This window comes from Stegastes partitus, unplaced genomic scaffold, assembly GCF_000690725.1.
Source record: "Stegastes partitus isolate 25-593 unplaced genomic scaffold, Stegastes_partitus-1.0.2 Scaffold222, whole genome shotgun sequence".
Lineage (NCBI taxonomy): Eukaryota > Metazoa > Chordata > Actinopteri > Pomacentridae > Stegastes > Stegastes partitus.
The window spans coordinates 296882-308051 of NW_007577953.1; the positions used below are offsets into that span (position 1 = coordinate 296882).

Consider the following 11170-nt stretch of genomic DNA (forward strand, 5'->3'; position numbering starts at 1 on the left):
TTTGTTTGTTTGTTTGTTTTAACCCCTGCAGCACACAAACATGCCACAGCCTTCATTCTTCTGCACAAGAGGACACATGTCTTACCAATAAAAACTAATAGATGGAGGGACGTCGCTCATCCTCTCCTGTGAGGTTTAAATCGTCATTTAACGGAGCTCAGGTCCATTTAAAAAGGCAGAACTGGTTCCGGTGCTGGCTGATGGCTACAGAGCCGTGTTCAATAGATTTAATATTAGAACTAATTTAAATGTTTTTTTTTGTTTGTAGAGAGGAGAGGCAGCAGGACGCGCGGCTCCCGGTTTCAGATGAAGTCCACTTCAAACTCCTTGGATGACAACAACCGCCCCTGTCACTCAGACGCGTCCTAATCGACCGCCGTCCAATCACACAGCGCTTTACTTTTTACCGGACTTTTGGGACCAATCACGGCCGCTCCTTCATCCCTCCGTTCTCCCGCGGAGGGGCGGAGACACGACCTTATTTGGCACTTATGCCCGTATATGGAGCGCCGCCAGGGGAGGGCAGCCGTACGAGGCAGCCTGCTGCTGACACTTTCCCCAAATTGTAGCTTTGACTCTCAGAGACAGGACGCGCAGTCGGAGGGTGAAGCGAGACACTCGAGCGGCGGCTGAACTCTCTCCTGTGTCCAGACTCTCCCACACGGACGGACATCAGGCAGCTCGGTGGTCTTTGAGCCCCGTGTTCGGTAAACTGATATCGGAGCGCACGCCGACGACGCTTTCCAAATCCTTACCGCGGCGCGCAACAAGACCAGGGACCGGGATTTCCTTCTGCTTGCGCTTTACGCCGGGACTCAGTGAACCTTTAACCGGGTAAAATAAAGGACATGCGGTCAGTCTGAAGTCAAATTAGCGGCTGAAGAATTCACCTTGAGCGGTTCCTCTGAGCGAGCGGCTGAGGAGAGGCGACTCGTTTGTATTTATTTGGTTGCTTTCTATTGAGTGGCATTTGTCTTGTTTCACACTGTGGAGGAGAGCAAACAGAGCAGGTTTGAGTTTCAGGCTCTGACTGACTGACTGCTGGACGGACTTTCTCGAGAGGTTCCACTCTGAGGAACAACGTGTTTATGGATTGCTGCGCAGCGAGGAGCACCGGGAGTTGTAGGCTGAGCCCTCACGCATCGATCATGTTGATACCTCGCTGTTGCTATAAACTTTGATAGATGTTTACGGAACGATTTCAGTCAGACTGAAAACCATTTGCAGAATTAAGCTCAGATAAGCTCAGACTGACCTCTGGGGAAAGTGGGAAGCGCCTTTTCGCCCTCCCTCATTTTTTTTTTCTCTCCCAAGACGTCAGGACGGATCTCTATCACGCAGTCTGACTCTCCTTCTGTGATTTAAACAAAGACCAAGTGTTTGGGGATAGCATGGCAATGGTAGTAAACCAGTGGCCAGAGAACATTTCTGCAGACCCCGGGTCTCAGCTCCAGATATGCGGCCAGGAGCCCGGCGGGGCACCGGGGACACCCAACGGGTCCACCCCGGGGAACGACGCACTTTCCGGGGACAAGATCCCTAACGTGGACTGCATGGTGTGCGGGGACAAGTCCAGTGGGAAGCATTACGGCCAGTTCACCTGCGAGGGATGCAAAAGCTTCTTTAAGCGCTCGGTGAGGCGGAACCTGACGTACACCTGCCGGGGGAACCGGGACTGTCCCATCGACCAGCACCACCGAAACCAGTGTCAGTACTGCCGGCTGAAGAAGTGCCTCAAAGTCGGCATGAGGAGAGAAGGTAAGGCCTGTGAGTGTGTGATGCATTTTACTTTGAACTTGTGGCACAAATTCATTAATTTGCTGTGCGTAAAGGTGTGCGTAAAGGTGTGCGTAAAGGTCGGCACTGTAAAATATCGATCTATCAGGCAGATAGGTCTGGTAGTCAGCCGTAAAAAAATTTTACTGTTGAAAACAAGTGACCAACTCTTCACATAGGGCTGTTTTATTACTTCAAAAACAACAACAACACAGAAATATGCAACAAAACATAGTCAGGCCGATTGTCCCCGTTTGGACCATGAACAGATAATTTTGGACACCGACTGATTTGGATTACTTCACCACACTGGTAGATTTCCTCTGGCTGCCAGAAAACAATACATCTCAGCCTAAACGTGACGCTCTTGTCGTTTTTGTTTGTTTGTTTTTTAAAAAAATATAATCGAATTTCTAACCAAAAATAAATAAATAAGAAAAGTGCTCATTACAAGTTTGCGCGTAAAACTCTGCGTCCTGTGATGTGGAACACGCACTCCTTCATGTTCGGTGCAGTTTTAAACCACTGTGTCTGTTGTTATGTGCAAATAATCAGTCACCACCTGCGCTGCCACAATGCCTATTTCACATTCATTTCCCAAATCCTCCCTTTGTCTCTCCGTTTTAATTATGCTGCTGTTTGCTCACCGACACCCCGAGCCGCTACAAGAGGATGCCGCTACATTTGTTGCATTGTGTTGGATTAACAACGGGTCAGTTGGTGCCAAAGAGGAGCAGTGGAAACGTGTTGGAGAAGAGCGGAGCTTCCCTTATTAATTATCATTCAGCAGGCAAGCCGCGGTGCGCGTTTCAAATGTGGAACAAAGTGAGGAACGGTCCACTCCTCTGGCTGCTCGCGCTGGTTCCCTCAAAGCGTCGTCTGCTTCTGCTGGTTTGTAACCAAAAGTAAAGCTTGTTAACGATTGATTGATTGATTGATTGATTGATTGACTGGGGAAACAAATGTAATATTCACGCAAACCGCCTCGTGAGGCCACAAGTCTGTAAAGAAGATGTCACGCTTTTGATTCCCCCTCAGAGGACAGGAGGGTCAGCGGCGTCCTGCTCAAGGACATCAGGACAGACAGTCTCCACAACAGCCCCGCAGCTCTTTGTTCTTTGGCTGAGCCACAGTGTAAATACAAAGACGCTGGAAATACCCGCCCTGACAGAGCCGAGCCGAGCCGAGCCGAGCTCCGATGATCCCTCAAGGGTTCCCGCGAGTCAACTCCTGTGCCTCCGCGTATGTGCGAGTGTGCGAGTGTGTGTGTGTGTGTATGTGTGCGTGTGTGCGCGCGCGCTGTACACACCGTGTTACCTCATGTAAAGTAGCCGTGAGCCACACCGACCCGATCACGCTCCTCCGACTCAGTGAACCCGCGGAGGTCTCCTGACGCCCGCAGCGTGTTTACTGGAAAACACTGAAACGCAAAAAAATGTTCATCCTCAAAAGAACTGAAAAGAAGTCCAGAGGTGCCTGTTTCCCCCTCATGGGAACGAGCTCGTTTTGTTGTTTGGAGTCTGGAAGTGTGAAACGTTTTATTCTCACTTTTTATTTTTTATTTATTTATTGCAGTAAAGTGAAAAAGGAATTAGTCTCCTTTACTGATTGGTTCAACAACAAGCACCTTAAAAATCACAAAGTCTCTCAATTATCTGCAAACAAGTGAAAATCTTTTTGGCTGTGTTCAGTTTGAGTGAAGCCCGAAGTGTCTGATTTACTGGCACCCAGCACAGAAAAGATTCTGAATGATCTCAACATGTTAAAGAGAATAAGTCCGTCCCTGGCTGACTGCTTCATATGGAGATATTTTTTTTGTACGCCAACGGCTTAAATGTGGAGCAGGTCAGCAGAACACTGGCTGAACTCATCTGCTGGTGCATTTGAGGTCAGTTCTCAAATCCTCTTTGTTGACTGACTTGTGCTTATCAGCCACCATTTGTTTTGTCTCGTTAGGACGGTTTCTGCTGAGGCAGTTTTCTCACCACACTTTGGGGCAGTTTACAGAAAAGAAAATGATATTTTAAAATGATAAAAGGGGTGAAAGGTGACGAGTGTGTTTGCTTTAAAATGAGCAGAACACAGACGCTCAGCTGGTTTTGAGTAACTTAGTTCACGTTCTGTGAGAAAAAACAAGCAGACGAATGCAAATGAGCATTTTAGTAAATGTAAATATATTTAAAGAAACTTATTTTCGTGCTGCATCCTTGAGTTCCAACTGAGAAGCGTGAGGCCTGGTGAAGCATATGGCCGCTGTCTCCCCGCAGGTCATACATAAGTCATGTTTTCTTTATTATTCAACAGGTTCACCTCAGGTTGTCAAGGCGACGCAATGTTTGTTCTCAGATATGATCCATAGTCAAATGTTTTAAGATACTGTGAGAATGCAGCAGAAGACCCGGATGCTGGAACCCAGTTAGTGGAGCTGGAAGTTGGGCTTGTTGTTAATTATTCAGAGGCCTTTTACTTCCTTCTGAAATGTGCTCCATGGCAGCATGCGGGTCATGATGGGAGTGCTTTTGGATGGAGCGTGCGGTTTCATCCACGGATGAAGTCGGATTTGTGCGGATTATGTTTTTGGATACCACAGTTTCCTCATATAGGAACAAAACAGCAGCCTGCTCTCAGTTATTAAAAATACAACGAGTTTTAATATCACTAGCGTCGCCGTGTGACTCTTCTGTTCAGACCAGATAAATATTTATCTGCCTGAGAAGACATGCTAAAAGTTTCATGAGTGGACCGTGGCAGATTTAGAAGTTCTTTGCTTTCATGTGGGTTTTTTTTTTTTAGTTTTGTTTGTCTCCCAAAGGGGACGTTTGACCTCTTTCTGCAGACTGCTGTGTAGAACATAATATCATTTGTTGGAGACTTTTACCCAGAGCACCTTTCAGCAGCGTGACAGCAAACATCTCAGCGTTAGCCTCAGTAGGAATCAAACCTCTGAAACCTTGGCAGCCTCAGTGTCATTGTCTCATCGCGCAGCTGCACAGAACCTCCACTTGTTTCTCTGTCAGAGCGGTTTCTGGGCTGACGAGGAGGCAGGGAGGCAAAGAGAATCAGCCTGACAGTTCCTTTGAACTGGAGTGAACGTTTTAATTTTGAAACACCCCGCAAGGACGAACCGCCGACTTCACCGAGACACGTGTGGCAGTTTACTGTGATGCTTTTACACGCAGTGATAAGGTCAGCTTGTCTGCCATGAATCGGCTGTGTGCGCACGCAGACACACGGCTAGTCGAATTAGCCGAGTGTACAGTGAGTGGTGTAAATAGAGCCAGCAGCCAGAAATCTGTAATACCCACATTGAACGGCACAGTAGGAGCGCTGCTGCCTCCTCTGACCCATATTACGCTGTGACAAAATACCAACAGCAGCAGGAAATATAGGTCAACCCAAACTACAGCATTAATAACAGAGTGGCTGGAGTCAAAGTCCAAATGTGTGAAGCGTCCGGCGGCCCTCCGGTGAGCAAACAGCCCAGTGCAGCGCTCACAGACAGCACGCACCACTAATCCATAGTCACACAGCCAGCCTGGAGCAGCAGGCATTAGCTCCCAACGCTGCAGTCTGGCCTCACGTCAGCTCGGAAAACCTTCACTTATCCCCTAATTCAGCTATTGACAAATTCAAATACTTAACCTCTGTCACCGCACTCGTGGACCGAGTCATTATCGCGGCCTCTCGGAGGAAGAATGGCTCCCACTGACATGTCGTCCCGTTAAAGGGACACGCTGGAGCCTCAGGTTGATGCTAGTGGGTGAATACGTGAATGATTGTGCCTTTTTGTGAGGCTGTATGTCGCAGGTTTCACAGCGTTTTCCACACAAAGGCGTGTTTTTGTTCCTTTCTCTGCACATCCCACTGACAAAGCAAACATGACCTTCTCAGGTGCATTCAGTCATTCATGCTAACAAGCTGACTTGAGTGGCCCGACCTGTTTTATGTGCCACTCGGGTCACTTGTAATAACACACGGTGGAGAATTTGTCGGTCGTACTGTATTAGTGAGGAGCATTTAACCCCCAAAGAGGCTCCAATCTGCTGCACACTGAAACAGCACTGCGGGGAAAACCCTGCACATTCATATTTCAAGCATTTAGCCGGTGATCTTATTCATGCTCGGTGGGTAGAGGTGTAGTGGAAGTATTTATAGCAGCAGAAGGAAAAGATGAAGCCATAAAGCGCCACTAACAACTGCAGCAGACTTTTTGTCTCCGAGGAATCGGGAGTCAACGGGGACGACTTTGTCCTGCTGTGGCCCCGCTGAGCGGTAAATAAAGAGGGGAGGTGGTGTGTAAATACGCATCAAGAGTCACTGGGAGAATTTAGTTTACTAATTAATTCAGGAACTGTCTCATCAAGTCTGAGAGATGAAGACTGAGGCAACTGCAAGCCGCACAGCGAAGCCGCCGAGTTGCTCACGCGAAGCTCCTCTGCCCTCCACGTCTCTGTCGCTCTGGGTCTGTGTCAGCGCTCTGCCGGCGTCCTGCACCGCCTCCGGTTCTGCTGCGCTCCCGTTCTGCCGTGTCTCTCACGTTCATACCTCGTTCATGTCTGACAGACAGCCGGGGACAGAATCAGTCCTCCTCCAGCGTGCAGGTGGTTCGTCCTCAAGAATCTCTCTAAAGAAAAGAAGAAGAGCAGCGAAGACCAAACACCCTCTGTCCGTCTCTGTTTTCTTCTCTCTGAAATATTAATTTAAGTCCGGCGAGGATAGTAAGACTGGACGTCGTTGTGAACAGCGGACCGGGTCGCAGCATCTCGTTCAGATGTTCTCACTAAACATCTGCAACTAATGATTATTTCAGTCGTTTGGTAGAAAATGGTGAAAATGTCAGTTCTCATTTTTTGGTCCAGATTTCTGTCCCAGACGACAAAAGAACTCAGAAAATATTCACATTTCAGACGCTGGAATCTGAGAATTTAGACTTTCTGTCTTAAAACCTACTCATCAGTCCAGACTTTTTGTGGTTATTGTGTGTTATCGTCAGATCAAAGCTAAACGTGGCACCGAGCGCTGAGCGCCCTGCTCCCCTATAGGCCTGCATGCATTTTAAATCAACATAAAAAGCTTGTATTTGCAGCACATTAAATCATTTGAACCTGGTTCTTTTGTACTGAAGCGATAGGAAGAGACTCGGAGCAGAGCAGCTGCCCACATTCATAGCATTTCTGAAAATAGAACCACGTCAACTCCTGAGGAACACATCACAGAGCAGATGGCTGCCGGGTCGCTTGTTGAGCCGGGACACACAAAGTTGCTGCTCAACTTTTTGTCTGAACCAGATGCAGCCACCTCTTTGACATGATGCCAGTTAGTTTGGAGCTGAACAACCTGGCAGCCTCCATGAGGTTGGGCCGGTTTAAAGCTGGTTCACAGGTCGTCTGTCCCTCCCACCACCAAACTAATGGATCCGTCCTCTGGCTGTTCATGCAGGACGGGCTGCGTACGCTGGATGTTTACAGGTTCAACATGATCAGAAACACACTGAGAGCTGCACTAGTGCACCAGAACAGTAAAGCTGAGATCAGAAGGGAGCTGCTGCAGCTTCATTTCTATGAGAAACACCTTTTACATCCAACAAGCCGTGACAGAGTTTGATTTGATCTTTTACTGTCGTAACCCTGAAATGAAGAGCTCGGATTAAGAGCTAGTTGGACGTTTTATCTGGCAGCAGAAAGCGTTTCTGTAAAACAAACAGCAGGATGACAACATGAGGTCCTGCTCTTACACAACAGCACACAGTCCGGATAAATCCAGTGGACCATGGACTGAGCCGGGCCGCTGTGTAGATAACACCGCAGTAGCTGCAGTTCTCTGCTGGAAGCCCTGAGCTATAGATTCATCCTTATAGAAACAGCCGGAGACGGACTGAAGTGGGAACAGATCAGTGAGCAGCGGTGCCGCTCGCTCTCTGAGGTTGCTGCCAGGTTTTCAGAGTCGCCTTCCTGCTCCAGCCGGACCGGGCTGGCCCGCTGCAGCAACCTGCAGGTCAAAGTTCAGGGCCAAAATAAAACGCTGAGGGCAGCGGGGTCATTACCTCGGTGTCACATCACGCATGTGTCCGTGCACGCTGACAACACGCCGTCTTCCCTCCCAAGCCTGCTTTTAGCAGATCGTCTTCTTGTTTCTGGTTCTACAGCCGCTGGTTGAGGTTTCTGTTGTTGTGAAGCAGCCTGACGCTGGCTGAGGCGACGTGGACACGCAGGTCCGTGTGTTTGTTTTGCCCGTCAGTGGAAGCTTTAGAAATAGAAAAGCTACTTATTAAATGCAACTATTAGACTGAGCCAAATCCATAATGCGGCCGTGTTGCCCCGGCGCTGTGACCTTTTAGTCCAAATGTTGATAGACCTTAATTGTGTTTAGCTGCTGTAATTCCACTAACAGTCTGACCCAGAGGCTAATCCAGGGCAGCCAGGCGGCGAACTGTGCTCTCTGCTCGCTGCCATTTGCTGAAGTGGCGTTTTGAAGAGTCGCAGCTGAAGCGTCCCGCGGTACCGCTGTCTGCCTGCACTTCCCTCCTCACGCTCGTGCCCTCATTTCATGCCCTACCTACACGGCATGCTGTTTTGTTTGGGGTTTTAGGGATTTGTTGGCCTTTTTAAAGTGCCTCTCTGCCCTCAGCGTGGAATCAGAAGACATTTGTTTGCCTAATAGACAGAACTTTGTGTGTTTCTCTGCCCTGCGTGCGACAAGCTCAGTCAATTGCATTAAGCTAAGCCACAGTGCACCAATTAAAAAGCAGGAAACGGATTATGGCAGACTCTCAAATCTGACTCTGTACTCCTCCACCCTCCTTTTATTCTCCATCTCTGACCCTGGTTTCCTTTTTTTCCTGCTTATCCTCAGGCATCTGTTTCTATCTGATGTCGTTTCTCTGTCTCTCGCTCTCTTTCTGCGTCCAGATAGCACATCGCTCTGTGTCTGCGCTCGCCTCTTTTTCTCTCTGGACCTTTCCACAATCACCCCTCTGCCCTTTTCTCCGTTCTGTCTGCTCCTCATTCTCATCAGGCAGCTGTAGGCGTGGAACAACAGAGAGCGATGTGTTTCAGTCAGACGTACTCAAGTGCTCTGCCTCTCAGGCACGAGTGACCCCCACAATGAGGCTTTTGAAAAGTCAAGTGGATCAAGTAGATTCACCACCATCTGCAGGATTAACCACTAATCAATATAAGAGCGGATTAATAGCCGTGAATTCACAAATCGGAGCGGCTCCAAACCGCGGCGTGGAGGCAGATTGCGTGCGTAATTGAATTCAGATGAATTTGATGAATTCTCCGAGGAGGTCGGGGACAATGTGCTTCACAACTTGTTCGCTGCTTCAGGGAGAAACTCAAAAATAAACCAGGCTGGTCACCCCTGTAGAAGATTTGTTTTTAGACGGAACCAGGACAGAGTGACAGTTTCAGGTCACAGACTGAGATATGGACAGTCAGGGAAGTCTTCTGAGACTGTCCTCCCAAAGAAGTCACCAGAATGAGTCATTTCTCAGTGTCCTTCCAACGTCTGGTCCCGTTCTGCTGAGGACGCCCTCTAGCGGACTGTCACAGCTGAAGGATGAAGTCAGGGGACGTTTTCATAGAGTCCCACAGCTCAGAGACTCCTTCCTACAAAATGTTGACACCACTGTTTGAGTCCCGTGACAGTGAACGCCTCCTCTGACCTTATTGTTGTACCCACATGGTATCCGTTCCCCTCAGATCTTGACCTGAGCTGTTTCCTAGCGCTAACTACGACGTTTCTGTCCTACATCACGTCGTCATGTCGTAGAACAGATTCACCTGAAGCCCACAAACAGCCCCTACCTGCTACTGGACCCCACACCAGGAAACATGGACATGTCTGCTACTGACGGTTCACAACGTTTGCAAAATAGCACCAAATGTGTTTTGCCTTTTGTATTTTGCACAACCTAAAAAAACACTCCCAGGATTACTAATAGTATAGACACTAAACGGTGCTCTGTGTTGTTTTAACACCTGACAGTCGATAACTATCCACGTTTGGCATCACAGGGTTCAGAAAGTCCTCCTTGTTTTTGCAAAATAGCTCAAATTTTCTTGCATTTGTGATGCATTTTGCACGACAGCATTTTAAACTCACCGTCCAAAGTTGTAATGATCACTGAGTGGGCTGCTGCAGACAAAACGCTACAGGACTGCATATAATAATATAGAATATAATAATATAGAATATAGTATAAAATAGTCATATTATATTATATTATATTATATTATATTATATATAAAATGCTCCAGTGTTTGCTGCCTTCACGACACAAACTCTGCTGCTTTCATGTCAAACATGTTTTCTGAGCCTCTCCGGCTGCATCCATGCGTGTCGTCAGACCGAGTCAGAAGCTACACGACATTTTAATTTGAGTGTTTTTGCGCCGTCGAGGCTGATCGTGATTGCAGATGGTTCTGAAAGGCAGAGACAAGCGATGCTGTGTTGTTTTAAAGGGCAGCTTCAGATATGGTATCTGATCACAGCACTGGAGTGACGTCTCTGTCTGGACTCGACTTCCCACTCAGAGCACCTCACAGGACCTGAGGTGACTTGAGACATATTTGACCAGGACACCTTTGTGGAGATTGAACTTTGCATCTCAGTTATTGTCCTTCCTCTGTGAGGCAGAGACAAACCCGTGTGGCTGATCTGACAGCAGAGCACGACGTGAGAACGAGGATCGTTGTGCAGCGCCGGCTTCGTGCAGCTCCTCTCCTCAGCCCGGCTAGCGAGGCTGTTTGCTAAAGGAGACCACATTCTTTCCGGGAACACGGGTTGACACAAGTTCACAGGGAAAACTAGTACTTTGAGGTCAACACCTTTTGTGCAGAGGTATTTTTTCCTGCGCGGGGGACGGGCAAGAATTAGAGGCATTTTTATAACGCTCTGGAGTGATTTGACCTCTCGGTTTTCAGATGCGTTCAATTGACACAGCTGCTGTGTGTGAGGTGACAGGTGATGGAGAGCTGAAAAGCATTTTCCAAACCCCTCCTTCTCCCGGCCTCCACCTGTCTCTTTATGTAAAGCACCACTCGCTATCTGCAGCCTCATCTCCGGCTGTACTCCACCCTGTTGAACTCCCTCCACCCTCAGCCCTGGCTTTGCCCTCAATCTCCCTTTTCTCCACTTATCACCTTTCACTCTCTCCTGCTCCACCTTATCTCACCGCTTCAGCCTTTTAACCTCATTCTTTCCCCACACGTGGCCCCTCTTTGCATTTTCACGGCCTCTCCTCTGCTCCCCTCTCTCCACTGGCTCTGTAACAGTAGATGGAGTTATTAGTCAGACAGTGGGGACGACTGAACAGGTGTTTTCCAAATGGGCCTTTGAGCGCTCGCCGCACCATCATCGCTCCACAGCCGGGGGCGCTGTGTGTGTGTGT

The 11170-nt window shown here is 48.4% G+C and overlaps 1 protein-coding gene across 1 annotated transcript in view; it reads left to right on the top strand.

Moving 5' to 3' along the window:
* Positions 1-642: 642 nt before the first annotated feature.
* Positions 643-11170, top strand: part of nr2f5 (nuclear receptor subfamily 2, group F, member 5) — a 22506-nt gene continuing 11978 nt past the window's right edge. The window contains exon 1 of the mRNA XM_008281088.1: positions 643-1758. Coding sequence (XP_008279310.1) covers positions 1392-1758 — 367 coding nt within the window. The 5' untranslated portion in view covers positions 643-1391. The remainder of the gene's footprint in view (positions 1759-11170) is intronic.